The sequence below is a fragment of the Guillardia theta genome, assembly GCF_000315625.1.
Source record: "Guillardia theta CCMP2712 unplaced genomic scaffold GUITHscaffold_26, whole genome shotgun sequence".
In the NCBI taxonomy this organism is placed as follows: domain Eukaryota; class Cryptophyceae; order Pyrenomonadales; family Geminigeraceae; genus Guillardia; species Guillardia theta.
Window position 1 is genome coordinate 298,157 of NW_005434648.1, and position 26,918 is coordinate 325,074.

A 26,918-nucleotide genomic window follows, 5' to 3' on the forward strand; every position below is an offset into this window, starting at 1 on the left:
AACCTCTACACAAAGCCAACCAACCAGCAAACTACATGGGAGCATCCTGCTTCCTCCTTCCCCTACTCGCCCGATACCTGGACCATCGCTAGCTTCCGATAAGCTCCGTCGGGCTTCTGCATGAGCTCGCTGTGTGTCCCAGCCTCCACAATATGTCCGCGCTCGAGCACAACGATCTTGTCGGCGTTGCGGATGGTGGAAAGCCTGTGGGCGATCACGAGAGTAGTCGGTTTCGAGCTCATCGACTCGGTGCCAGAGGAGCAGATCTTGTCGAGCGCCTCCTGCACCACAGCCTCGCTCTTGGAGTCAAGCGCTGACGTCGCCTCGTCCAGGAGCATGATGTTTGGCTTCCGAATGACAGCGCGCGCTATTGCCACCCTCTGCTTCTGCCCACCTGACAGCTGGGAGCCTCTCGACCCGCAGTGAGTGGCAAATGCGTGCTGGAAGCCGGCGATGAAGTCATACGCGTTGGCGTCCTTGGCCGCCTGGACCTCTTCCTCGCTGGCCTTAGCCCATGTCGATGGATCATGTCTGGTATCGACCTCCTCCGCACTGGCCGCATTCCGGCGGAAGCATGACCTTCTCTGCTCGGCCACGACCTGCCTGTCAGGAGGTGCTCCGCGATCGGTTTCGGGCTTGACTGTCGATTTCACGCCATAACCGATGTTGTACTGCACGCTGTCGTTGAAGAGCATCGGCTCTTGCTGGACGAGCCCCATGTTGGATCGAAGCCAAGTCACGTTGAACTCTCGGATGCTCCTACCGTCTATCAAGATATCGCCAGATGACGAGTCGTAGAAGCGCTGCACAAGCTGAATCACCGTACTCTTCCCGCTTCCTGACTCTCCCACGAGGGCCACCGTCTGCCCGTTTTCAATCTGGAGAGAAAAGTCTTTGAGCACTTTCAACTCTGGATGCGAAGGATAGCTGAAGGAAACGCCTCGGAACTCTATGTTTCCAGAGATCGGAGCGTCGAGCTTCGTTCCGTTTTCGTCGTCCATGGGGTCTACGTCCGTTCCTTCATTGGAGCTGTCGATGAGGAAGAAGATGGAGCGCGCTGCCGCCTGAGCTTTGACATTGTCTGGCATAGAGCCTGTGATTCGACCGATTCCCTCGCTGGCAACCGTGAAGCCTAAGAAGACACGCATCATCGATTTGAAGTCGAGCTCCCCCCTCTTGATAAACTCTGAGCCTGACCAGAAAGTCAAGGCATACGCGTTCATCAAGACAAACTGCTTGAAGCCTGCGCCGATGCCCTGAATCATAGCTCGCCGCTTCCCTTCCTCCAATGGTTGGATGAGAGAATCGTCAAAGAGTGCCACCATGTCTTGCTGCAGATTGAAAGCGCTGACCGTCCGGATCGCCGTCACCGCGTCCCCCAGGATCTCTCCACCTCGCTCTGTGGACTTGTTCGCGGTCTTAGTCTGACGGGTGAACCTCTTGAATTCGAAGACTGAGCCGGCAATGAGCAACGGAAAGATAGCCGTCAGAATGAGCGCGAGCCTCCAGGATGCGGTGTAGCCAATGATCAGCGCAGTTACAAGGGAAGAGAACCCTTCCAGCATCAGCCCTAGAGAATCTCCTGTCGCCCCTTTCACGAGGGTAGCATCGCTTGCAAGTCGAGTGGTGAGCCTACCGACGGAGTTCTTGGGGTCGTCGAAGAAGGACATGGTCTGCCGGAGAGTAGATTGGAAGGATAGGAAGCGAAGCTTTCTTGTCAGCTGCTCTCCAAGACCCACAAAGATGGCAATCCTCGTCAAGGCAGCAAGCAGAGCACAAGAACCCAACAAGAAGAAATATCCAACATAATTGTTGATCCCGGCCCGCAATGCATTATCATCGGGATTGAAGTACGTGTAAATGATGGATGAATACAACAAGGCAAAGATGGGCTGAATGGTTCCACTAGTAAGTGACCCAAGGCAGCCAATCACGATCAACGGCAAGTTATCCTTCTGCAGGTCCCATATGCGCGATAGAGGGACAGGAGGTAGCTCCTTTGCTTCCTCTAGAAGAAGTTGCTCACTGTTCAACTTCGCATCCTTCCCTTCTTTCTTCGTCTTCTTGCCATCGGACTTCTCATTCTCTCCTTCCGACTGCGTCCGTTTCAGGTCATCGGATCCATCCAGCGCAGATTCGACATGAGCTTTCTGCTCCTGGTGCGCCAGATCTTGTATGGCTCTCATTGCTTTGTACAGACCTTCCCCTTTTGCCATCAGTTGAGTGTGAGTTCCCATCTCAACGATTTTCCCCTTTTCCAACACAACAATCTTTTCGCAATTGGTCACAGTTGAGAGCCTGTGCGCAATCATGATAGTTGTGCATCTATGGTTCTGATCCTTGTACAGAAGGTCATCTAGAGATTCCTGGACAATCCTTTCACTCTCCGAGTCTAAAGCCGAGGTTGCTTCATCTAGCAGCAGAATCTTCGGATCCTTTACGATTGCTCTTGCTATGCAGATTCGTTGCTTCTGTCCACCGGAGAGCATTACAGATGAGACAGAGGTGCCAGCCAGAGTATGATATCCCTCAGCAAGTTTGCAAATGAAATTGTGAGCGTTTGCAGCTTTTGCTGCCTGAATACATGCATCTTCGATCTTCCCTTCAATTTTTCTCGTCAGAACATCTCCCTGACGAAATTGTGGGGCGCCCATAGCAATGTTTTCAATTACTGATGCACCGAACAATTGCGGCTCCTGTTGCACAAGGCCAATTTGATCTCTCAAATTCGTCAAATTCCAATCCTTCACTTCCACTCCATCAATCAACACACTTCCTTCTACAAGGTCATAGAATCTCTCAAGAAGCCCGATGATCGTACTCTTGCCTGACCCAGAGGGTCCAACCAGAGCCACAGTTTCTCCCGGCTCGATTGTAAGGCTGAAATCTTTCAACACCACTTGATCCGGCCTTGACGGATAAGCAAACGTACAATTCTTGAATTCAATCTTTCCCTTGATTGTGTCTTTGTGCCCTCCTTCTGAAAAGGAGTCCACGGTAGGAACCGTGTCAATAATTTCATAGATTTCTGCTGCAGCCTGCCGAGCTGCAACAACATTACCGAACGCAGGACCGACGGCACCAAGGGTCACAGAAGCCAGCAACACTGTAGAAGGAATCAGCACGAGTCACATGCAAACAAGAGAAAGAATACCAGCAACTATGGTTTGCACGATCTTGCCTCCAGTGAAGCATTCCGAATTGGTAGCTTGAGCGGGATCTCTGCAGAAAGGATGCGCTTCTCTGCTTTGTAGGATGAACTGACCGCCCGCGTACGTGCTCAAAGCGTACATAGCATACATCGAGAAAAGCATAAGACCGACGGCAAACCCAGTTCCATAGCCTTTTTTCTTCCCTTGCTTCTCAGCATCAGCCAAGAACTTGTCATATCTTGAAACTTCATGCCTTTCGCCCGAGAACGCTGTCACTGTACGGATCATAGCGTACACTTCTGAGGCCACATCGCCAGCTCTGGCGTATGCCTTCTGCGAAGCTGCCTCTCCTGTACTCACACTGGCAACCAAGATACCAATCGCAATCGCAAAAAACGGTGCGCAAGCCATCATCACCAGCGTCAACTTCCAAGACGTGTAAAACCCGATCGAGAATCCTACGATCAATGTACAAAAAGACCTCGCCACTTGCGGAAACTTTTCCAATCCGGCAGACAAAGCAAGAGTAGTCTCAGCTAGTTTGGAAGTAGCCTCACCCCCCCTGTGCGTATCATAAAACCCAATATCCTGACGAAGCAGAGACCGCATGTACTCGTGCCTCACTCGCATCAAGATGTGTTCTGAAACAAAAACAGAGCCATAGTTCTCAACGAAACTACCCAGACCAGAGATGCACGCGATTCCCACAAAGAATAGACATAATTGCTGAATTTGATTTGCTTGCTCCACAAGGCTTGAGCTGCCACCAAGCTATGGAATGAGAAAGGAAGGGAGAGAAAGAAAATGTCAGGAAGAATCACATAAGCAATCGAAAACAAGATAACTCACAATATTGATCAAACGACCGTAGAGCAATGAAAATGACGGCAATGCACTGCCGACAACCACTGAACAAAAACATGAGAAACCGTAGATAATCCTCTCTGTTGTAGTAGCATATCGCCACAGCTGAGAGAAACTGACCATCTTCTTTGCCTTCTTCCCTTCATCTTCCTTGGTGTCAGATGTACTTTTAGACTCAGCATCTGGGTCTGACACGCTGCCCTTCCTTGCATCGACTGCGTCGGATTCGTGATCAAGGGTATACACCTTGGTCATCTCAAGTTCGTTTTCGAAGCTTTTCTTTGAGTGACCGTTTAAATACCCATTGAAGTGACCGTTCGGTATGTCTTCACCACGAGAATTGCCATTCACAGCAACGACGAAATCAGATTGCACAGTTTTGCAGTCACTTCCATTCCCTCGCATGTTTCACAGGAAACCCCGATGCCCAACCATAAGTCTGCTGTCCTTGGGGTGGAAACAAGCAATCGATTCTAGATAAAAACCAAACACTGACTCTTGAGAATTTCTCCACCTTAATCGAGGTTCAAGCAAACCGATAGGTAGGGAAGGATAAGACTTAAGTTTCTGACGCCCGATGTAACACCTCCGACCCCAATCAGCCGACAAGTTCTCGATCCCCGCTCAAAGACGAGAGAACAACCAGAAGGCTCAGCGATGGGCAGTCAGATTTGAGGAGGAAGGACCCACGTGGGGATGAAGAGCAAGGAGAGGAACCCCTTGGGGGTGAGTAGCGGAGCAGGTCCGGTCTGGCAGGGTTGAAAGGCTTGAAGCTGACAGGGTGAGTGTACGAGCAGGTTGAACTAGGATAACAGGGGTGGTAAGTGTATTTCATGGGGTGGATCGCGTTCAAATTAGGGGTGGTCATCTGGTCTTTGATAAGGTGGGGTGCGAAGGGGGTAGGGTGGTGTAATTTTAACAAGGGGTAGTTGGTGGATCAAGGGACCAGTTGAAGATATTATGGGGACGTGCAGGACAAAAATAAGGGGCATGGACCCCACCTTCTCCCTTGTGAGTATATCCTCTTCTAAAGGGTAGGGTAGTACACCGGAACTCCGAAGGATTTGTTGGGTGGGGTAGTTCAGAAAATTGCAGGGTGGGGGGTGACAGGGTAGTGTTTTGATGCCTCCACAAAGTGTTTAAATAAAATGTTATATAAGTAAATATTTATTTTTTGTTCATATCCATCGTGGAATTTCTACACTGATGTGATAGAATCTGGTACAACATAAATGTATTTATAGAATGAATTGTTGCATCAACAATTTTGTGCAGGAAGGTTAGCAATTTGTCGTGAGGGTGGGGTATTTCTTTCGACAATCAAAGGGGGTGGGGGGGGCGCTTGATGTTTCCTGGTTGGTCTAGTGGGGTGGGGTGGGTAGTCTTGTTTGGTTTGTGTGATGTGTTGTTGTAAAATTGGTACTTCCTTTCGCATGTGCCGAGGCTCGTAAAAGATTGGATTATTGAACTACTGGTTTGTGGGTAGGGGTGGTTCACATGAAGATCTGGCTCAGGTGGGGTGTATGACACCACAATCGGAAGGAGGGGGTAGGGGAGACGAGACACCCAGGGCTTGGTGTAAGTTAGTTTAGGATATACATAAAGGTAAAAGGCCAAGGGCCTGGGGGTTGCAAAGGTGGGGACGCGTGGGGGGACGTGAGTTCGAGAACCCTCGAGCGATCGGAGGGGTGGGGTATTTTCCTTCCGGGGGTGGTCATTGGTCAAGCTTTGATGACAGAGTCACGTCTGTTGTCATGTATCAAAGAGTCTTTGCAAATTTCAACATCACTGAGTAAATTTCAAACATGATTGAAATGAAAGGTATTCTCATTCCAACTGTTCCCCCAAAGGAGAGCATTTCGAAGACATCCGAACTCTCGTCACGGGGATTTGCCATGGCTGGGACTGAAAGGGCGTACGAGTCCAAGGGGTGATATTGACTGAATGTGCATGGGTAGGGGTGGTCATTCTCCGTCTCGGCTCGTGATCTATGTGCGTGACAGGAGCAAAAAATGCACCATGACTGACCCTTGTCCCCCTGTCCGCGAAACCCCTTAATAAGCATCGCTGCCCTTGTAGCATGCAAGAAATCTTCTTGATGAAACTATGTTTATCTTTTCTGTCCTTTGAAAAGGCACTAATAATAAGCGAGGCGGACTTTTGAAATCTTTTCAAGCCCCACCCCACCCCACCGTCTGATACCAAGTGTGTATCTCGGATTTGGCCGAACTTGAGTATGTCACGGGACAGACTGTTCTCATGTAAAAATTCTACTTTTGACCATGGCAGTCTCAGATGGCAGACTCTCGATGGGAGGCTGGTCTGAGGGTGGATGAGAGAAAATGCGACGCCATAAAGATTACCTGAGGTGGATGGAGGAATCAGCAACCCAACATGGGAACACTGAGTGTGAAATGTCAGGAGACGGGCATAGAATGTTGCAGTGTAGAACATGAAGGAGATACACATGTTACCTTTATGCAACGGTTGATGCAACGGTTGATCTGTATTCTATGTTGTTTAATGCGATAGTGTAGGGAACAGTGACCTGCTTTATCTTAACCAATTGCGAAAGCTCAGGTTGAGGTGCACCAAGGAAAGCAAAGGCACACTTTGCTTCGTGTTGCTGCTGCTCTTGGTCATCTCAGTAGACATGTCACTAAAATTGTGCGGTTGTTTGAATGAAAGAGATTGTCCTTTGTGCGTGAAAGTGAATCTCAAGACCCTTGGCATGCATTCGAATGACTTCTGAATCAAGAAAAGATGAGGCGTGATAGACTTTCCGAGAGTCTGGTTACACTGAATGGGGAGATGTCCTCGAGCGCACAGGAGATAGGAGAGCCAAGTTGTAAAAAAATCAAGAGAGTGTCGCCTTGCTTTTGGTCAACTGTCATGAATCACGATTGAATGTCTGATTCTGGGTTGTACATGAGAGGCCATTTCAATGGAGAGCAGGTAGAATGTCGAGAGGCGGTTGGCAGCGTTTTGAGACCCAAAGAGGAGTCTCGCGCATGTATCCGTTGGCAACGTCAACTTCCTGGTTGGTTGTAGAGACTCACAGGCCGATTGCAGCAAATCGAAACTAGGAATACCTCATGCTGTCCAAACTGATCCTCTTCAAGATACGCATACATTCTCCTGGGGATGCAAAGATGACCAACAGAGAGCAGAGCAGCTTTGCTCACCAGGAGTTGTGGCACCGGATCTGCTCCCTTGCCAGGAGAATGCTGTAGCGGAGGTAAGGAAAAGAGATATTGATCTCAAGTTGAACCTCAAAGCTGCTTGTTCGAACCGATGGGTCGATTGGGAGGCTCCTTCAGGAGCAATACATGATCTTCTGCTCGCACACGCGACAAGAGGATGCAAAACCTGCCGTTGTACCTTTAGAAGGTTCAAGAGTGGGCATGACGAGAAGGAATCATAGCTGAGTGAGGAGCAAATGAAGACTGGTTCGCGAATAGGTGTTTCAGGTGGATGTTGTCTGAATCGGCTCACATTTTGAACTGCAATGCTTGAGTTTGACATCCCGAGGATGCCAGCAGCGCACATGTCATACCCTTTGACAGATTCCTAAAGGCAGAGATTATTCTTGCATGCATGCAATTGAATGTTTGCCAAGCCTGGGATATGTTCATCTCGCCAAACATCTTTGGATGGACCTGATGGCTAGGCGGTCACATGAAGAAGTAGATTTGATGAAGCTTACAAAGTTCGGCAAAGCTCTTTCTTGCTGGATGGTGAAGAAATATCCATCTCTCTGAATGAGACTCCATGCCAAATCGATCGGCTGCCCCAGCTCTCATCAGGAGAACAACCAGCATGAAACTGAGAGGCAACCTGCTGGACAACTTGACCAGCATCCTGGAAGATGACCTTCAAACAATGAGTGAGTGAGTCTTAAGTCGAGCACAAATCGATGCGGACAGTACATTCTCCACTCGTTGCAATGCATCCGAGAGAACAAAAGGTTTCCACGCCTTCCATCGTTTGTTCTGCACATGAGCTCCCAACTTGTCCCATTGTAAACCCATCAGCTCTACATTCTCTGACATCCACATCTCATTCTCTCAGTACAAAGAGGTCAATGTCACGCACTCCACGCGAAGGAATTTTCCCTTTCCATATCGTTTAGTCCAAGATCATACAGAAAAATCTGTGCCCTTGTCAACTGCATGCTCGGTACACGCTATCTATTCGACTTCACCTTCACCCGCGGATGATGCCTGTGGACTGATCCGACGAAGTTGGAAACACAGCCGAAATACAAAGAATTGGCTGCAGTGACAATTGCCACCTTCTCCGAGGCTGTACTGAATGATTGACATGGAGAAGGATGCACTCAAACATAACAAGACCTAGATTGTCGATTGAGCGGTTTGGCAAGGTTCTCCCTTTCAGCAATGATCTTTCTGCCTCGTTCAACACGACCCCTAATTGTCAATCGCCATCTCGGTCATTTCAAACATCACAAACCAATCAGCAAGTATTAACCATGTTCGATCAGTCCCAATAATTGTGGCGCAATCCACAAATCCTTTCTATCCATTCGCCTTACACCAAAGTAAGGTCGATACCCACCTCGCAAGACAACTGTACATTGCTGCCTTTAACGACCGATGAGCCAGATCTATGCTTCCTACTTTTCGCATTACATATGCAATGTGAGAAAAGATCCCAGGCTATCAGAATTACGGTTTAGATAAACACTTCAACCCCAAAAGTTTTCTCTACCAATGAATGGTCCACCAAACAGGCAAGCTTGAACGCACGCAGTGCCTCATTCCATCTTTTCAGCTGCAAAAGAACTTTCCCTTCACCTCCAAAGTCAAGGAATCCAGCTCTTCTCCTTAGTAATTTCTACCTCGCCTGTACTCCGTCGCAGGATGCCCCGAAAACAACGGAGCTTGAAGCACGCTGAGAGCTTCTTGAAGCTACAGCACGGGTCAAGAGTGGATTCAACCCAAAAAAGGAGAAGTCCTACCCTCCCTTCAGCTTCTGCCTGAAACGATCGACGAATGACGGATTCAACCTGTTGCATCACAAGTTCCTGCAGTATGATCTCAGCCAGCTATCTGAGCCGCGACATCTCACCTCATGACTCTCGGTTGTCGATATCAATGGATACATGCAGAGCAGAAGCACTGCTAGTAAAGACGGAGATTGCGAGCCCATGTTCGTTTTCGTTTTGTTCTGTCTTCCCGGACAGCGGTCAGTGCCACCCTCACGACAAACTTCCAACAAACGAAACAGTTTCAGGCGGGATGGGAATGCCGGAGAGCAGCAGAAAAGAAGTCAGCTCACGGCACCCTCGGCTCAGCACCGGCATCGTCTTTCATCGAATCTTCTGCAACTTGTGATATCCCCCGCTAATGGATGCTCCTCTCCTACCACCGCGACCCTGCCATGGTGCCATACAGATGCGATCCTGGTTCTGATCAATTTTTTTGTAACGACTTTTAACGATACATAACGTCACAATGAAACGGCCCGTGGAAGATGAGGAGTATGAGGGCGATGCAAGGCTATCCGTACCTTGTGCCCAAAATAGGCGCAGCCCTGTAGGTCCTGATACCGCTGCCGCAATGTTCGCGCTCCTGAGAGAGGCCGGCGAGGCGAAGACGCAATCCCTGGTGAGGTTTCGATGCCAACCCCTTGTAGGTCTCGGACCGTGCTCTACCGCATCATTACTCACTGCGGCCCACTGGCCCATGCCGCCGTAGTCACCTCATAAGTGTCGGATCGGACCTTATGTTCTAGTAGGCTAGTTCTATGCCCTTTTCTCTCTTATCTCAGCACTCAGTGATTGTTGAGAGCTTGAACATCTTTTTCATTCGAGTGGGGTGACACCTGCCTTCTGCATCTGAAAGAGACTGATGAGATACAGCCATGCATGTTGCTTTGATCTGTTACATCTCTGCCAGTCATCCGGGCCAATGTCATCATGGCAACCTTTGAACAGTTTTCCTCTCTCTCCTCCCCGAGTCGGGTCCTCTCATGTTCTCTCCTCTGCCCCCCCCCTCCCCCCAACATTTCTTCCTTGTATTTGTTTTGGTATCCGTTGTATATTGGATTCAATGTTCAGTGATCATCGGATTGCATGTTAGATCTTTCTCAAAGAGGTGTGGATTGTAGGACTACATGCTTTGTGAGAATGCTGGCTTTTGAATACGGAGTGACGAATATCTACAACGCAGTGCTTCGGCAGTGGATGCTATGCCCCAAATAACCATCAATGGTGATCCTTTCCTTTGTTAAGTGACATGGATGCGTAACTGTTTATTGACACAGGTACAAGTACAACTGGTATAAGTACGCTGGTCCTGGATCCAACCCAACACCAACCATTCCAGCCGCCAACAGCCAGAGACAGTAAAGATCTTTATCAGCCTGAATAAAGCTTTAGCTTCGTAAAATCTCATCAAACGAAAAGGAAACCTCTACTCTGCTCTCTCAAGTGAGATACGAATTGGACCCCGTTTCAAGTGAACCCGTCTTTTCATCATGTATTCAGTGAGTTCAACGAGAAAACTTCTTGCGTACAAGTGTAGAAGTTGTGATTTAAGGCCCACTCGAATCCTGTCCAAAAAAAAAAAAAAAATTTCGCGTGTTCTTTCTCTCGACATGTTAAAAATTTGCTTGTAATATCAACATTCAAAGCTTTTCAGAATCATGACAAGTAATCCGTTTGGAAGACTGAGAAAAATAAAAAGAAAATCATCCGCGAATGTGCTATAATAGTGCGAGATGTCAGAGAAACATACCAACTTGCCAGATGTGTTGTTTGATTCTGGGGAGTGTCAACACCAGACATCCAAAGTCAAGATTGTTCCTTGTTAACAAAGCAGGCTGGTCGCATTAGAGGTCTATAGAATTTGTCGCTACGAATCTTCAAATTCCACTTTCCTGATTTCATCACAAAATTCTCTAAAGATTGGTCCCATGAATGCTTGTAGAGCATCAATCATCGTGTTCGACCAAGGCAGATCTCTCCAAAAGTTGGCCTGCATTATTGCCGCGACTGAATTTGTCTGATTTCTCGCCAAATTGCTGGAACTTGGCAGGAAATTGCAAAAAGAGGTGTAGTGTGAATTCAAAAAGCCAGAGAGCCTCCGAGAGCAAGACCATGCGGCACCTTTCAGTTGAAGGAAATATTGTACCAACAAGATTTTGGCATGAGAATCTTATTAGCAGATGAAACATTGCCCTCCTTTCAACTCAGTAGCCCAAATCTCTCATTCCAGGTAGATTCATTCGATAATCGATCTAAGAGGAATCCTTCACCGGACCCGCCGTCTTTATAGCTATAGGATCTTGAATCAAGCTGAGCGCTGGAGATCTTGTTTCACAACACTTCAACAGCTACTTCAAGTCCTCTCCATGTCACAATAGATGCTGAACTCTCCTCGCTGCATCTAGCTCACCCCGATCGCTCCCGACAAACACGACAAAGTTGATGTTAACCAGAGTAGCCGGTGAACCATGATTCATTCTAGAAGACCTTGTCCAAATTTGAAAACTACAGACTATCAAATGAAATTTACAACAATTTGAAATTGTTGACGATTGTTCGCTGCGCTTGAAGAGTTTTTCTACAAATTTTCAACATCTGATTAACATTTTGAAATGTCATTCCCCTGGTACTCATGTTGACTAGGGGTCCTTTTGAAAGTAGGGGTTCTATGAGCCTTACGGGGGTAGTTTCATAAGGAACTATGTAGCTGCCTCTGGGGTAGGGTGATAATATATGAGCAAGGGGTAGTGGAGAAGGTTTCCAGCATGGAGGGGTGGGGTACGTGTACTACTAAGTTGTCCCTTGAGAGCGCCTCTTCGTATCGCAGCTAGGTAAACCATGGCAGCAGCGATGGGACGAAGACTCCTCCAGGTATCCTCTATGCTTTATTGTTCGTCTTCATCGCTTCGTATCATTCTTCGTTCGTCTTCTTCAAGTCCAGATGACCTATGTTCGTGTACGATTCGATTATGGTTGAGACCTTCGAACGGGAAATAACAAGCCTCGTTCACAGTGCTGTTGCTTTTGTGTAACCTTAGATTCTTGTGAAAATTGTGTTGTATCTGACTTTCATTCGCCTTGAAAGATGAAAGCAATGTTCTCTTTCTTGTGTTCTGTTCATGATGAAAATTTTGAACTGAATCCCTCGAATTGTAGGAGGCAGAGCAAGCAGCGGCAGAGCCCACTGTCACCTTCCCCGATGACTACCCCAACTCTGTCCGCCACTTCCTCCTCATTGGCTTCTTGGGCATGTTCATCGGAGCCATTGTGTTCTTCTACATGGGCATCTCCCGCAAGGTCAACACCGTGATGCACGTGTTGACCTTCTTCATCGCTGCGGTCTCCGCATGCTCCTACTACGCCGAGTGGGCTGGTCTCGGAGTTGAGTACAAGACCACCGACACCACCCCCCGTGTGATCTTCTGGGCCCGCTACTTGGACTGGGTTGTCACTGGACCGGTGAGGAGGAGGAGGAGGAGGAGAATGTGGGAGACTGACACAGTGCCGGGCAGCTCATCCTCACCGACCTCGCCCTCCTCTCCAAGTCGGACACCCCAACCATCATCTCGCTTGTCGGCAACATGGTCCTGTACGTGATCTGCGGCCTCATTGGAGCCCTCACCGTCGCCCCCTACAAGTACATGTGGTGGGTCGCTGGATTGATCTTCTTGATCATCGTCTTCATGCTCCTCCTCCAGCGCCTCAACAACGCTGAGGGCTATGGCGGTGACGCTCTCAAGGGCCTCACCTGGCTCACCATCTTGGTGTGGATCGTATACCCCATCGTGTGGATTGTTGGCTCCGAGGGAACTGGCGCTCTTGGACTTTCCCAGGAGGTCGGCATCTTGACCATTGCGGACTTGATTGCCAAGATCGGCTTCGGCTTCTACCTTTTGGCGAACGTTGATGCTCCTGAGAGCGAGACTGTGCCCCTTAACCAGTCCTCCCAGCAATATGTTTAATCAGTAGCCTAACGTTTCATTAGACTGGAATGCTTTAGATTTCACTCGGCACTTATGTGGTGCTGTCGAATCCCTTTTTCGCTGAAATATTAAACTTCAAGACGTTACATGAGATGTTGAAAGTTTGAACAATTGGATCAGATTGTTGTTGGTTGATGATATTGCGTTTTAACGAATGAGAGTACGCTAAAACTGTATGTGGTGATTGAAAGGGTTCAATCAAGTCTCGAAGAGATTGAGCAAATTACATGCTTCTGTATAATTCTGAGCTCAATTCATATGTTGGCAAACCGACCTTTGGCAATATTGACGTGATGCGATTCTCGAAATGCGATGTTTCATTCCTAACTACGCTTTGGTGAGCTGCAGTCTCTCAGCAAAGCTGAGAGCGGTTTTCTGAACGACAACAAATGTGAAAGCTTTGTTTTTGAGTAGGTATGCATAATCGCTTTTGTTTTCCAATGTAGTGTCATGAAGATCTCGTATCGGAGGAAACTGCTCACCAACCACGCGACTACCAGTGTTCTTGCAGTCGTATTTTCATTCACCGCCCTTTCAATCAATATACAACCCTCTATACCATTATGGCTGTAATCTATGGAAAACAATACATCAAGTGGTTCAATTTTTCTTCGCTTTAGACGTACTGCTGGGAGGACTGGTTAAGGGGCACAGTCTCGCTCTCAGGAGCATCAACGTTCGCCAAAAGGTAGAAGCCGAAGCCGATCTTGGCAATCAAGTCCGCAATGGTCAAGATGCCGACCTCCTGGGAAAGTCCAAGAGCGCCAGTTCCCTCGGAGCCAACAATCCACACGATGGGGTATACGATCCACACCAAGATGGTGAGCCAGGTGAGGCCCTTGAGAGCGTCACCGCCATAGCCCTCAGCGTTGTTGAGGCGCTGGAGGAGGAGCATGAAGACGATGATCAAGAAGATCAATCCAGCGACCCACCACATGTACTTGTAGGGGGCGACGGTGAGGGCTCCAATGAGGCCGCAGATCACGTACAGGACCATGTTGCCGACAAGCGAGATGATGGTTGGGGTGTCCGACTTGGAGAGGAGGGCGAGGTCGGTGAGGATGAGCTGCCCGGCACTGTGTCAGTCTCCCACATTCTCCTCCTCCTCCTCCTCCTCCTCCTCCTCACCGGTCCAGTGACAACCCAGTCCAAGTAGCGGGCCCAGAAGATCACACGGGGGGTGGTGTCGGTGGTCTTGTACTCAACTCCGAGACCAGCCCACTCGGCGTAGTAGGAGCATGCGGAGACCGCAGCGATGAAGAAGGTCAACACGTGCATCACGGTGTTGACCTTGCGGGAGATGCCCATGTAGAAGAACACAATGGCTCCGATGAACATGCCCAAGAAGCCAATGAGGAGGAAGTGGCGGACAGAGTTGGGGTAGTCATCGGGGAAGGTGACAGTGGGCTCTGCCGCTGCTTGCTCTGCCTCCTGTTATCCAAAAAAAAACGAGGAAGATGTCAAATGGTGTTCAAACAAACGATACAAGGCAGAGGAGCACTTCGAATCTCATCATGTACAGCACAAAAAGTGATTGGTGTCTTCAAAAATCGTAACAGACAGCATTCAAAAGATTCAAAGGAGGCAAGATTCTGGACGCAGTCATGATTGTATCACATTACAGAAGAGCTTCAGTAAAGTTGCAGGATATTGAGGATGAGGTCACAAAAAGCATCGTAGAATCCCCAAAGGTCAACGCTGAACAGTCTCATCTCGATAGAGCAATGTGAAAGATGAAGAACAAATGCGAGATGCTTTCTATCATGAAAACAAATACACATGTTATTGCCACAACAAAAAACATGTTGCCTCTGCCCATAGCGCTGTGCGTACCTGCAGAAGTCTGCGCGCGTGCGACATTGCCTGTTCTTGCATGGTCTGCATCGTCTCGATTTAGAACTCCGAAGAGCCGGACCTTAAAAACTTGAAGAGTACCCGTCATTGAAAGCAGAAATTCCTGGGTGGGTCCGATGACCATCAAGCACGCCCGCCTCACTGTTTTCACTTTGCCTGGCGGATGCCGGCAGACCGGTTTTCTGCTGAGTGACCGGCCCCCGTTCCAACAGAGAGCGCAATGGCGGAGGGAGGGAGGAAGGGAGTTTGATCCAGGCGCAGATACTTCACACACTGCAGCTCACTCTTGATCTGCTCGACATAACTGGGATGAAGGTCGTGAGGTTTCCCCTGTTGATGCTGTGCATGATGGAGTTCTTCGGATGCACCCACGGTTTTCACTTGAACTTCGGCGATAGTCTAGGAATTTCAGCAGGTGTCGCACACCAGTCATCGTTGAAGTGCATTGTTGGGAGCAAGCGCTTTCGAATCTGTCAGAAAATGAGACCTAGTCTGTCTCAGGCCTTGCAAGCCAGCGACAGGTAAGTGGTATGCAAAGGAGATCCCTAGAGTGAAGAGGTGATCAGGTCGGGAGTAGACACAAACCATGCCAAGAAATCAGAAGCGTATCAAGGTTTGTCTGAAGAGCGAATGTTGGGGTTCAAAAATGATTATCTCACAGCTGCGAAAGCTGATCAACTCGCACCGTGCATCATCCTTGTTCGTCCTTTCCTCGATCAGAACGTAGGGTCGACAGCTCGGAGTATGCTCAACTTCGGCCTCTCAAACCTCCGACTTGTTTCCCCCGTCTGCGATCATCTCAGCGACGATGCGCTTGCTCGGGCAGCGGGGGCCAGAGACGTTCTTCAGAACGCTCGCGTGTTTCCGAGTGTGGAGGAGGCTGTGGAGGACTTACAGAGTGTGTTCGCCACGACGGCGAGGCTAAGAGATATGCAACATAAGGTCAGCCTCCTTAGCTGAACTTCTCTCGTTCAGAGCATCTGTATCATCTGGTTCCTACAGCTTTCCTTCCATCCTCCTCTTGTCCTTCTGCCGTTCTCACCGCCCGAACCCACGTGACATCCTCTCCACAGGTCCTGTCGGCGGAGGACGCGGCCAGGGAAGCGATTCACATATCCTCGCAGTCTTCGCAGAAGACAGGGTTCTTGTTTGGGCCGGAGAGCAGCGGATTGTCGAACGCTGACCTCGCGCTCGTGGACTGCATTGTCCAGATCCCGACCAACCCTTTCTTCTCCAGCCTCAACCTGGCACAGTAAATCGCCGGATTGTTGTTGTTGCGATGACGTTTGTTTCAGGGCAGTCAATCTTATTTCTTATGAGTACCAGAAGGCAAGAAACTCCTATAGCAAGACTGTTGGCGATCAAGCGTTCTCCCTTCAAGTTTCTGACAAGAGCATCGGGCCAAAAGACAACATTGCAGACAAGAAGCTCCTTCTTGATTTCTTCACACGTCTCGAGGTAACTCGTGAGGCTTTTTGCGTATTGAATTTAATGGACGATGATAGGAAGCTATGAATGATAGCGAATTTGTTGTTGATGCCTCTAAACGAGAGATAGTCTACCAGAATATCAGAAATGTTTTTCTGCGTTCACAGGTGTGTTTTGTATCAGACTCCTGTGTGTGAAACTGATCTCTTTGATACGAACATTAGATGACAATTAGAGAGGTTGGTACTTTACAAGGAGTTGTGACGGCATTGACCGGCGGAAAGAAACGAAAGCGAGATTGACAAGTGTCGGGATGATCCGGGGCCTCCCCCTGGCATCGGAGTGAGAAATTCAGGCTACTTGTAATTTTGATCATGAACATTTGGGATACATCTCATTGAGACTCCGAGGCTCTGAAAGGGCTCTTACCTACCTCACCACCTCCAGCTCCGAGTCACCAGCTGCTCAGTCCGACTCTCAGTCATTCAAGCTCAGTACCGTTTGCTCACAGCAAGCTCCTTGCCGACGGTCCGAATGAGCCCGCCTCCGACCGCCCCGCCGTGAACGGCCCCCGACGCTCATTACGGCCCGGGCCCGCTTCGGCGGATCGGGCCGTACAATCCATGGCAGGATGCAGCGAACAAATGCCGCAGTGCTGTGGAGGTCTCAGCCGGAAAGAGAGGGAAGGGGGGGGGGAGGGGAGGAGGAGGAGGAGGAGGAGGAGATGCTGGAACAGTCGATCCCTGGAGATCCATCACGGTTTCGTCTGTCTCGGATATGCAACGGGAGGGGAGGCGGACTGATCTCCGTTTGACCGCTGCCCTCAATATGACCACCGAAGAGAGGAAACTGGGTGAGGATAGGATCCTTTGTCCTCTGCTCTCCTGCTCTCCTGTTCCACTGTGCTCCTCCTCCTCGCGCCTCCTGCTCACGGGCCTCTCCTCCGCTTGCCTTGTACATCCACGCTTGTCGTAGCTGCAAGCCCTGGGCCTGAGCTTGCATCATGGCAAGAGCAGCAGGGGCATGGAGCAAAGGAAGAATCTCGATAGGCCTTGTTGCCTTTCTGGTTTCCATAGCAGGGGCGCAGAGAGCGAGGATCGAGCAAGGGAAGAGGAAGGCTTCATCTCAGTTTCACCTTATGGTTGACCTGCAAGTCTGCGGTACACAGCAGTGGCTGGATGTATCTGGAGCCTCTTGCAAACCTTGCCAGCCAAAAAGCTGTCAGCCGTCAGAGTACCTCAAGAACTGCACGTTGACATCTGATTACAAATGCGTGAGTTGTGTTGGTTCCGACAAGAGCTGTCAGTCGTTGCAAACCTCCGCAAGTTCTTCGAACAAGACTATGGTAGTAATCGTCATTGTCGGAAGCATGCTGGCTGCTGTTTGCTTGATCGCAGTTATCTGCTGCTCGCTTCAATTTTCCTACATACCACAGTGCAGAGATCTTATCGACAAGTTCTGGAGAAGAAACAATGGTGAAGCACCCACAGTAAGTTGAGTTGGTGCACGCGCGACAAGCAACGTCGATTAAGCTTTCACAGGAAAGTCTTGAACGATCCTCCTCCATCTCGCAGGAGGTCTCCAACGTTTGGCAGCATGACAAAGAGATCGCTGATCTCGAGATTTCTTTGCATTCTGTGGCGTCCAACACGGACGACAGGACGGACGCGGGCATGTGCCAGGTGACTTCTCAGCTCGCTGACCTGGTTACTGACCCCCTGCAGCTGTGCTTGGAGCGAGATCGAACCGTTGTGGTGTTCCCCTGCAAGTGAGCCTCCTCCCTGCTCTGTGACAGGATTCTGATCATCTTGACTGTGTCAGACATGCCTGCCTGTGCAGCGAGTGCTTCGAGAGCGTGATGAATAAGGACAGAAAGTGCGTTGTTTGCAGGAAGGACATTGAGTCCCACCAGGTGGGGAGGGGAGGGGAGGAGAGGAGAGGAGAGGAGAGGAGAGGAGAGGAGAGGAGAGGAGAGGAGGGTGCAAGACGTTGACTTGTCCATCAGGTTGGCAACTTCACTCGTACGTTCCTGGGTATCAGTTTCCCTCAGCCTGACGAAGATTGAGCCATGGTCTGGAGGATGGAGTTGAAAGGGGAGGAAAGGGGGCGGACAGCTGAGGACAGGAGCGAGTGGCAAGGCGTGACGATGCATGACTGTAGATTATATTCCCCGATTGCAAGAAGATCGTTCGATGTAGTTGTATTTTGGGTATTGATGGAGAGCGGAGGCTTTTAATTGAAGTTGAAATCGACTGAAGGAGGAGCAAGAGAAGGAGGAAGGGAGGGGAGGAGGGAGGGGTGAGGGGAAGGACAAGGTAACGAAGCTTTTGCTCTCTGTAAAGAATAATTTGACGATCACGACCCGTAAGAAAAAGGCCTAATACATGCAAGTGTCACAAGGAATCGCTCTTACTCCCTCCTCTCTCCCTGCACTACAAGGCGTTTCCCTCCCCCTCCCCTCTACCTATCCCTGGCAACCCTTCAACCCCCCCCCGCCCCCCCACCCCCCAAATCACCTCGGCTCTTGGTCGAAGATGTTGGGGCTGTAGTCGTGCACCGTGTATCCAGCATCTTTCCCTTTCTCCTCCTGCGAGGGCAGTCAGGCAGAAAGCGCAAATACTGCTCCCTTCACCTCTTGCAGCCACAGGGGCTTCGTCGGGGGGAGAGGAGGGGGTGGGAGAGGGGGGGCAGGGGAAGGAGAGTCTGGAGTTCTGCTCCATGATGCTTTAGTCGGAGAGAAGAAGGCTGAAATTCTCACCTGGAGCTCCTGGGACTCTCTCTGGGGTGCGGGATCCTGGGAATGGGAGGAGGAGGAGGAGGACTCCTACCTCGCTCAGGTACTTCCTCCCTCTCCTCCTCACGCTGCCTTGGCTCTGCCGGCCTCTCTTCCTCGTTCCTCTTCACGGGGACACACTTGATTGCTTCTTCGAAGTATCCTGAGTCCAGGCACTTGGGTGAGGCGGTCAGACCCCTTGATACGCCCGATGCCTTCATGCAAGAGTCATATTCCTCCCACTCTCCTCAGCCTCTCCTCTCCTCTCCTCGACCTCGTCCTCTCCCGCCTCCCTCTTGCACATACCTGGTATCCTTCATCGCAGGACACAAAGACCTGGGTCCCTGCTAGCACGCGGGTCCGAGGGCCATTGAAGGTACTGTGAGCAGGCGCTTGGAAGGAGTCGCACATGATGGGTTCGCACGTCTTTCCCTGCTCCCACTCTCCCGTCCTAAGGCAGCGGATCGTCTGCCGTCCCCCGTCGCTCAGCTGGTAGTGCTCGTCGCACGTGATGAACAAAGAGTCTGTCCGTGGCCAACCCTCCAGCCCCGACGGGCTTGCGATCCTGTACTCGTCCAGCTCGTACCAGACTGATCCATGGTTGGGCGCCTGGTAGGCAGGGCACTGCACGGGGAGGGGAACGCAAGTTATTCCCTCCTCGTACTTGGTGGTCTCGAGGCACATGGGCGTCGCTGTTCCCACCAGATCGTCGGGCATCCTGTTCGCGGTCTCGCCGAACGTTGGCCACAAGGTAGGATGCAGATCGTTGTAGATCCTCGCTCGGTATCCACGATTGCAAACGATCGCCACGCGCTCGCCCACCTGGACGGGGCCCGAAGGAGTCACGCTTGCATGCTCAGGAGCTACGTATGCTGGGCACATGATAGGCACGCAGGTCACCCCCAGCTCGTAGGCTCTTGTATCTAGACACTGAGGGTTCTCTTTCGCGTGCTCCTCCCCAAAGTGCGGCATGAACCCAGGATCACACTTGATCGCCACACTCTCCCCAGCAAACACTTGCCCCGTCGGGAAGACGTACCCATTGAGAGGAGGCCGGTATGGCTCGCAAGCGATCCTCACGCACGACTGCCCCTTCTCCCACTCGCCGCTCTGCAAGCAGTAAGGGTCTCTGAAGGCTCCTTCCCTACCATCCAGCTCATAGTGAGGATCGCAATGGATTTTAACTTGCTCGCAGGATGGAATGTCGCCAGCAGCAGCCAGCGGGTATCGGTGGCCGTTAATGGTAAGGTAGTGACGGCCTGCTTCCTCTGATCCTGTGTGGCTGCGGTACTCCTTCCCCCTGTAGGTCACTGAGCCATGCTCCGGAGCTGTATAGGGAGGGCAGAAGACTTCCACATGCAGGTGCAGGTGAGCTGAGCAGGCAAACGAGCTAGTGCCACAGCTGGGGGACATCGCACCGCTGGAGCAGGCTGAAGGTTTCAGGTTGACAGATGCAAAGTGATCGTTCGACATGTCGAAGTATCCCTTGATCACCGAGGCCTTCTTCACAGTCACCGCCTGCGATCCCTCCGAGCGCCTCTGGACCCTCTTGAGCTGCTTGTGCTGTTGGCTGGTTTGGCCCAACACTGGCGATGGCTTTGAAGCGTGAGCTGCCTGAGCAGCAGCAGCAGCTGATGGAGTCTGAGCAGCAGCGCGCTGCACGTGTTTGGTCTGCTGTTGCCTCCTTGGCCGTGAGGCCGAGCTCTCTAGCGCTAGCTCTCCCTTCACTGCCTCGCCTGACGCTCCCTCAAGCCTTCCCCGGATCTTTGCCATCCTTTGACGATCCCTTCCTTGTTGACCGGCATGCAGCAGCGAAGGAGGAGGATACTGTAGCTCGCTACCTTTCATCCCAATGGTGATGAATCCATCATATCTTAGCCCCTCTCTGCGTCCTCAATCAGCTCCTTCTCTTCTCAGGTCTCCAACACTACCTGAACGCATGGACTGGGATGTATCCGCTGTTGTCTGGCCTTCCATCCACAAACAAAGGCAGGTTTCCCTGTTCTGTTGAGAGGTGTACGATGCTTCCAGGTTGCAGGTCAGGTGCCTGGTGCTGCACGCTACCTGCCAAGAATGTCAGACGTTCAATCGCGAGGTCACGGTCAGAAGCCTACGGGTAGTTTGATTCCCACTGGCTTGAAGGATTCTCGACTGCACGAAGTTTGTCGTAGCGACAAGAGGAGCATCTAGCAGGTCCCTCGACCACGAAGTCCGACGGAGAGGTACCGAAGATTCCGAGCTCTTGCTCCTTTCTCCGCCTGAATTGGTTGTCGGGCCAGCCCTCAGCAAGGCGTATTTCGAGCAAATGGACGAGTCTGTGCAAGCAAACTTTGGTAGCAGCTGAATCTTTGTGCTATCAGAAGACAAGATCAGGATCAGCATGCAGCATGTTGCGAATGCCGCCAGCAAAGCACCCGCGCCGCCCCACGTCGCCGACATGCGAGCTAGCCTCATAGGACAGGTAGCAAGAGGAGAAGAGGAGGAAAAGGCTGGTTCGCTCCTAGGATCGTGTGTGCTCTGTAGCTTCAGTGCGTTAGGCACTCTGCCGTCTCCTTCCCTTCCCTTCCCTTCCCTTCCCGACTCCTCTTATGATGCTTGCCATGACGCCCCTTCGCCCGGAAAGGAGTCCGCAACAGATGGCAGACCAACGGAACTTAGAAAACCGGGCCCGGTCAGCGGGCCGGCGGCCTGTTCAGCTGAATCAACGGCAGTGTAACGGAAAAGGACTGGAGCGGGGAGGAGGGATAAACCAACGGCCATGGCGGAGGCGGAGTTGACGGACTTTGCGGACGATGCGCTCAAGTTCGAGACATACGAGCAGTACCTTGACTCACAGGTGAGAGCGAGGGAGAGGAAGATGAGGTTGAAGAGGAAGCAGGGGCAAGAGTGGAACGAGGAGCAAGAGGAAGGAGGACAGGGTGAGGATTACGGGGCTGGGACAGGAAGGGTGATCGTGTGGAATGAATTTTGGAATGTTGTGAAGAGAGTGAGAGAAGGATGTATCAATGATGTCTCAAGTAGTACTACTTGATCATACTACTTGATACAAAAATGAGGATTCAAGAGAAAGGCATATGATCTTCCCTTCAGATCTCTCCGATGGACATTTATTACCTCGAAGACCAAGACCTGGCTCGAGATTTGGTAGAGCTTGGGTACCGAGGGAGTGGAGAAACTCTGAAGCGGGAAGAATTCGAAGCAAGGAAGAAAGCTGCGGAGGAAGCAAAGGTCTCACTCTCCTTCCTACCGCCTCTCCCTGCCCCTTCTTTTCTCCATTAATCTTTCCTTTCCCCCCTACCTTCTGCCCTCCCCATTGATATCAATCTCCAGGCCTCAAAGCTGCGAAATGCGCCGAAGAAACTAGCCAGCGCAGACAAAGACCTCTCCCACTTTCCATTCCTACACAGCCTGGCAGAAAGAGAAGATTTGGTGAGGAACGGCAAGCTGACGTCAATCATCTTTCTTCGAGACAAGAACTCAAAGGGACAGGAGGTTCACAACTTGTTCTGCCCCTCCGTCAACACCACTTCTTCTTCTCCTGTTTTCTTCCCTTTCTCCTTCGTCACTTGCGCAGTATTTCACTTCCTGTCTCCTCTCCTGTCTTCTCTCCTCTTCTCTCCTCCCCTCCCCCCCTTGCTTTGCTGATTTCTCCTGCCTCAGGTGTCAGGATACATCGACTATGCTCATCGACTAAAGACAGAGGACTTTGAGCCGTGAGATCCTCTTCTTCTCTCTCCTGCTTACCCTCCCTGCTTCTTGCTCTTCGCTCCCCTTGTTCTACTCCTCTCCACTCTGATCCGCGTCTGCAGCTACTTCGACCGAAAGAAGAAGCTGATGCCCAAACCATCGGACTTGAGCTACTACAACTGGGAGACTCAACATTCTACCTCCAACTCCACACCAAACTTTCAGGTTCTGAGCTGCTCTCAAGAGAACAAGAAGGGCAAGGAGAGGAGGAGGGGGTGCGAAGGGGAAACTGTGGAGAGGTGGAGACGAAAGGGGAGTTGCTGAGCTCTACCAATAGGTGATAGCAGACAATGAAGCAGGTCTTCTCTTCAAGAATAAGAGAGACAGAAAGGTGACATGCTAGCGTCACTCCTTGCGAAAATCCCTCCTCGAACTTCACCACCTTCCTCTTCCTGTGGTTTCTTTCCTTTCCTTGTCGCCTCCTCCCTTCCCTCCCTCAACTCATTCTTTCTGTGCAGGTGATCAACGTCGATCCCAAGAGTCTACCGGGAGACAACTCGAGAAGGATTGAGATCAAGACCAACGAGTACGCGCAGGTTTCGACTGTTAGGAGAGTTTGTTTCCTCCCTGAAGCATTGGACAGGTTGTCATTTACGACCACGTGACCAGGAGGAAGACTTAGATCTACAACTAACTCCACAACCTCCTCCCCCTCCTCCTCCTCCCCCTCCTCCTCCTCTGCCTTCCCTCCACTCTACCGCCGCCGCCGCCGCCGCTCTCATTGCCTCGCTATCTTTGTCGTCGCCCTCGTCCTCGTCGCCATTACCCTTGTCTCCCCTTGGCTACATGCCCTTCTTCTTTCCCCCGCAGAATGCCTTGAGTACACGTTTGAATCTCCGCACGTCCCGCAAACAGACATCGGACAGCAACTCCCCCACCTGAACATGTTTGATATGATTGACCACAGGAATCTGCAGCTCACAAATGTCTTGAGCTGGGTTTCTGTCGGGTTCTTGTGCTCTTGCGCCGCTGATTCCTGCCGTTCTTTCAAAATGCGATCCTCCTCTTCTTCCTCCAGCTCCTCCTCTTCCTCCCCATCCCCCCCCCCCCCCCCCTCTCTCCTCCTTCCCTCTCTCATCTCCTGATTCTACAACTGTAACTCACGATGATGACTCGAACTCCGTCCATGTCCGTGCGCACGCATGCGGCATGCAGCGACGCAGCGACGTCGATGACGTGGCTGGGGGGCATCTGACCATTCGCTGCCTCGAGCATGGCTTTGACAATGGCGTGCAAAGCTCCTCCGGCAATGAAAACCTCCTGCCCGATCGGTGGTAGATTCTTCTCCTTGTCTCCTGCAGGCATGAAATCACTTCCTCCTCCCTTCTTCGTCCTCCCTCTTCTTCCCTCCCTCCTCTTATTGCCCTCCATGCTCCTTCCTGCTTCATTTCCTTCTCTCCCCCGTCTTCTCCTCCTTGCCGCCCCCTCGCTCGCTCACCCAGAGCTGCAATGATGAGCTGGGAAGCGAGCTGAAGGGCCAGCCTTGCCGTACTGCCGCTACTTCCCCTGAGGAAAGAGAGACAGCACTGGACAGTACGGGCGAGAGCAGGAGGGGAGACAAACTCTGCCAGCAGCAACCTTAGCCTTGGAACGAGAATCGAGGAGCGGACCTGGTAGCCTGCACTCGGCGCAGGAGCAGAGGAGGGAGAGGAAAGCATCGATCGTGTGCTCCTCCACTGCTTGCCTCTTCTCGCCCTCCAGATCGACTAATACCCTGTCGCATAGCCGCGCTGCTGATGGTGCTGCTTGTTCCCGCAGGGACGGGAGAAAGTCGCGGAGCAGGAGGAGGAAAGTTCCTCCTTGGCCACGTTCGATGGCTAAGAGGAAGGCATGCTCCAGCAACGTCAAAGAATCGGCGATGCTTCCTTGATATGGATGTAAGCGAAAGAGAGGGGAGAGGGGAAGATGGAGGGAGGAGCGGAGAGCATTGAAAAGTGGAAGAGTGAAGAGGCTTCGTTGTGGGGGAGAATAAGGTCTCCAGTTGAATAAAAATGAGAGAGATCCGAGATTCAGAGAATCCAATACAAGCAAGAGGAAGCACGGGAAGAGGGAGGGAGGGAGGGAGGGAGGGAGGGAGGACCGGAGGTCGAGCATCGGGGAGAGGTATACCGGCTCTTCCTTGTTTGACGATACTTTTCATCACCTCTGCTGCTGCTTGACTCACCCCGAAACGAGTCTCCTCCTCTCGCACGGCCATGGTCGCTTCCAGCGCCTCTTTCATCTTCCCCATGACCGCCTCCTCTATCTCCTTCCTCCTCCCCAGGACCATGGGAAAGTGGTCACACACGATGGCGCATGCTCTCATGCTCCAAGCGAGGGCTGCCAAGGGCTCAGCGACCAGGAGGTTTCCTCCCTGTCTGCTCGAGATCTGCTGGAGGACTGCCCGGACGTTGCTGATGCTCTCCCCGAGGTCGTGGAGGAGGGGATGGAGCAGCTCTGCTATGCTCTCCTCCTGGGCGTGTGGGTCCTCTTGCCATCGGATGACAGCGACCAACCCACGCAGCAGCACGACGAGGGAAGGTTCCTGTTGATGCTCAGCTGGGGTACGGAAAGAGCGGACACAGGTACCTGACCCACTCTGAGCTCTGTTGGGCTTGGAGATGCGAGTTGTTTGTGCTTGTACATCTGCCACAATACACTTGAGGCAAGTTCACATCGCTCTCTCCTTGCTCGCTTCGTCCCCCGCCCCCCCTCTCCCCCGCGCTCTCTCGGCCATCCCCCGCCTGTAGCACCAGGAAGGCTTCGTTGGCTTGTCCGCTCCGGAGTACCATCGGCCCTGAGCTCTGTGCGACCTTCATGAAGGCGACGCATCCTCCTCGAACTGTAGGGTAACGCGGAGACCGCATGGTCTGATAGACGATGTGGAGGAGTGAGGGCCAACCAACTGCCTGCTCCATCCCAGTCAGATGAAAGCGCGCCTCCACTTCATCCCACCTCCTCCTGCAGAGAGCTGCATAGCAAGCCCATCAGCCATGAACAAGTCTCGAGGAGGCGAGGGTGGACCGCAGCATGAAGCTCTAGCCCCACATGCGTCAGACCGGCTCTTCTTGTCCTCCGCTAGCCCCGCCATCCTCTTCCTCACCTTGCGTGCGATGCAGGAGGAGAGAGACCCCCCGCACACACTCGTTAGCTGCCTCGTGCGAAGCTCCTCGACAGATGGCATGCAAGCTCTGAACGATCCCTTCTGCTTCCTCCCAAGGGCATGCCCGTGGACTCGACAAGCATCGGGCATGGAGAACTTGCAGACAAGTTGAGATGGCGAGGTCGCTGCCAATGATGACAGCTGCAACAGAAGAGATTCACGAGCAGGAACAGAACAAAGGAGAGTTCAAGAATGAAGTTCCAAAGGGAAAGGGAAGAAGCGGGGGAGTCGAAGGAGGTATCTGGAGACTTGTGGCTGTAGGGAAACTTGCCAATATCACGAAGAGCATCTGCGAGGTCCTCTCGCAGGCGGAGATGAGGATGACGAACAAGATCTGCTTCGCACGCTCCCCCGTATGTCTCTGCACCATCCCTCTCCATCTCTTCGCTCCAGCAGTCCTAGTCCGGTTGTCAAGGCACGTCGCCTCCCTCCCCCTCCCAACAAACCACTGGGAATGCGATCTTCGAGGAGATGACGGAGATTGTGCTGCAGCCTACCTCGCGCAAGGACAAGAGAAGGGCAGATCGAACCTGGGAAAAGCAGGGTGAGGGCAAGGAGGAGGATAGCGGCAACTTACAAGGGGCACACTTGCTTCCGATACTTCTCGGGCGGAGGACCAGGACGAGAGAGACTGCGAGAAGGTCTGCGTCGCATCTTCCTCCTGCGGAAAAATCATCCAGTCGGGAAGATTTCTCTCCATATCTTCAGCCAGCGCCTTCAATCAACAAGTCAGGAGATGACGTAGACTGTTCCAGCAAACACACTTTCATCAGCTCTGCACTGATCGCGAAGGATTCTTCATTCTTCAGCGATAAAAAGGTTGCGGCAGAGTGCACTAAGATGGTGATGATCGAGCTTCGAACTTCGAACAAAGAGTGCGAAGAAGAAATTCCGTGTACGGCGGGAGGGGGGAGCATCAGTTGTAGCAGATGCAGGCAAAACTGTCGATTCTCCTCCTTGTACG

The 26,918-nt window shown here is 51.5% G+C and overlaps 9 protein-coding genes across 9 annotated transcripts; 4 read left to right on the forward strand and 5 right to left on the reverse strand.

Annotated features, from left to right (window-relative positions):
* Positions 1-62: 62 nt before the first annotated feature.
* GUITHDRAFT_106797 (hypothetical protein) lies at positions 63-4,271 on the reverse strand (the record flags this gene model as incomplete). Its single annotated transcript, XM_005834273.1, has 3 exons — positions 63-3,106; positions 3,155-3,793; positions 4,082-4,271. The coding sequence occupies 3 exons, from the start codon at positions 4,269-4,271 to the stop codon at positions 63-65; spliced, it is 3,873 nt and encodes a 1,290-aa protein (XP_005834330.1).
* Positions 4,272-7,133: 2,862 nt separating this feature from the next.
* GUITHDRAFT_106798 (hypothetical protein) lies at positions 7,134-8,190 on the reverse strand (the record flags this gene model as incomplete). The annotated part of the gene is made up of 7 exons (XM_005834274.1): positions 7,134-7,154; positions 7,202-7,243; positions 7,512-7,586; positions 7,723-7,803; positions 7,854-7,889; positions 7,946-8,061; positions 8,112-8,190. The coding sequence occupies 7 exons, from the start codon at positions 8,188-8,190 to the stop codon at positions 7,134-7,136; spliced, it is 450 nt and encodes a 149-aa protein (XP_005834331.1).
* Positions 8,191-11,847: 3,657 nt separating this feature from the next.
* Positions 11,848-13,100, forward strand: GUITHDRAFT_86360 (hypothetical protein). Its single transcript, XM_005834275.1, has 3 exons — positions 11,848-11,898; positions 12,184-12,486; positions 12,540-13,100. The coding sequence occupies exons 1-3, from the start codon at positions 11,866-11,868 to the stop codon at positions 12,987-12,989; spliced, it is 786 nt and encodes a 261-aa protein (XP_005834332.1). The 5' UTR covers positions 11,848-11,865; the 3' UTR covers positions 12,990-13,100.
* A 526-nt stretch (positions 13,101-13,626) lies between these two features.
* GUITHDRAFT_106800 (hypothetical protein) lies at positions 13,627-14,685 on the reverse strand (the record flags this gene model as incomplete). The annotated part of the gene is made up of 3 exons (XM_005834276.1): positions 13,627-14,076; positions 14,139-14,441; positions 14,677-14,685. 3 exons carry the CDS (start codon positions 14,683-14,685, stop codon positions 13,627-13,629), a joined length of 762 nt encoding a protein of 253 aa, XP_005834333.1.
* A 488-nt stretch (positions 14,686-15,173) lies between these two features.
* Positions 15,174-16,594, forward strand: GUITHDRAFT_137533 (hypothetical protein; the record flags this gene model as incomplete). The annotated part of the gene is made up of 7 exons (XM_005834277.1): positions 15,174-15,385; positions 15,431-15,477; positions 15,592-15,806; positions 15,938-16,116; positions 16,160-16,322; positions 16,370-16,459; positions 16,517-16,594. The coding sequence occupies 7 exons, from the start codon at positions 15,174-15,176 to the stop codon at positions 16,592-16,594; spliced, it is 984 nt and encodes a 327-aa protein (XP_005834334.1).
* A 701-nt stretch (positions 16,595-17,295) lies between these two features.
* On the forward strand, positions 17,296-18,357 carry GUITHDRAFT_106802 (hypothetical protein; the record flags this gene model as incomplete). Its single annotated transcript, XM_005834278.1, has 5 exons — positions 17,296-17,781; positions 17,834-17,974; positions 18,017-18,060; positions 18,114-18,204; positions 18,298-18,357. The coding sequence occupies 5 exons, from the start codon at positions 17,296-17,298 to the stop codon at positions 18,355-18,357; spliced, it is 822 nt and encodes a 273-aa protein (XP_005834335.1).
* A 447-nt stretch (positions 18,358-18,804) lies between these two features.
* Positions 18,805-21,504, reverse strand: GUITHDRAFT_137535 (hypothetical protein; the record flags this gene model as incomplete). Its single annotated transcript, XM_005834279.1, has 7 exons — positions 18,805-18,879; positions 19,051-19,086; positions 19,134-19,280; positions 19,372-20,950; positions 20,997-21,129; positions 21,180-21,216; positions 21,292-21,504. 7 exons carry the CDS (start codon positions 21,502-21,504, stop codon positions 18,805-18,807), a joined length of 2,220 nt encoding a protein of 739 aa, XP_005834336.1.
* A 319-nt stretch (positions 21,505-21,823) lies between these two features.
* GUITHDRAFT_86364 (hypothetical protein) lies at positions 21,824-23,652 on the forward strand (the record flags this gene model as incomplete). The annotated part of the gene is made up of 8 exons (XM_005834280.1): positions 21,824-21,901; positions 22,156-22,293; positions 22,396-22,557; positions 22,726-22,778; positions 22,875-22,977; positions 23,090-23,143; positions 23,271-23,348; positions 23,396-23,652. 8 exons carry the CDS (start codon positions 21,824-21,826, stop codon positions 23,432-23,434), a joined length of 705 nt encoding a protein of 234 aa, XP_005834337.1. The 3' UTR covers positions 23,435-23,652.
* GUITHDRAFT_106805 (hypothetical protein) lies at positions 23,595-26,871 on the reverse strand (the record flags this gene model as incomplete). The annotated part of the gene is made up of 14 exons (XM_005834281.1): positions 23,595-23,690; positions 23,735-23,788; positions 23,917-24,107; positions 24,251-24,318; positions 24,526-24,629; positions 24,977-25,336; positions 25,381-25,437; positions 25,545-25,604; positions 25,654-25,700; positions 25,747-26,079; positions 26,235-26,352; positions 26,401-26,484; positions 26,532-26,669; positions 26,719-26,871. 14 exons carry the CDS (start codon positions 26,869-26,871, stop codon positions 23,595-23,597), a joined length of 1,863 nt encoding a protein of 620 aa, XP_005834338.1.
* Between the last annotated feature and the right edge of the window lie 47 nt (positions 26,872-26,918).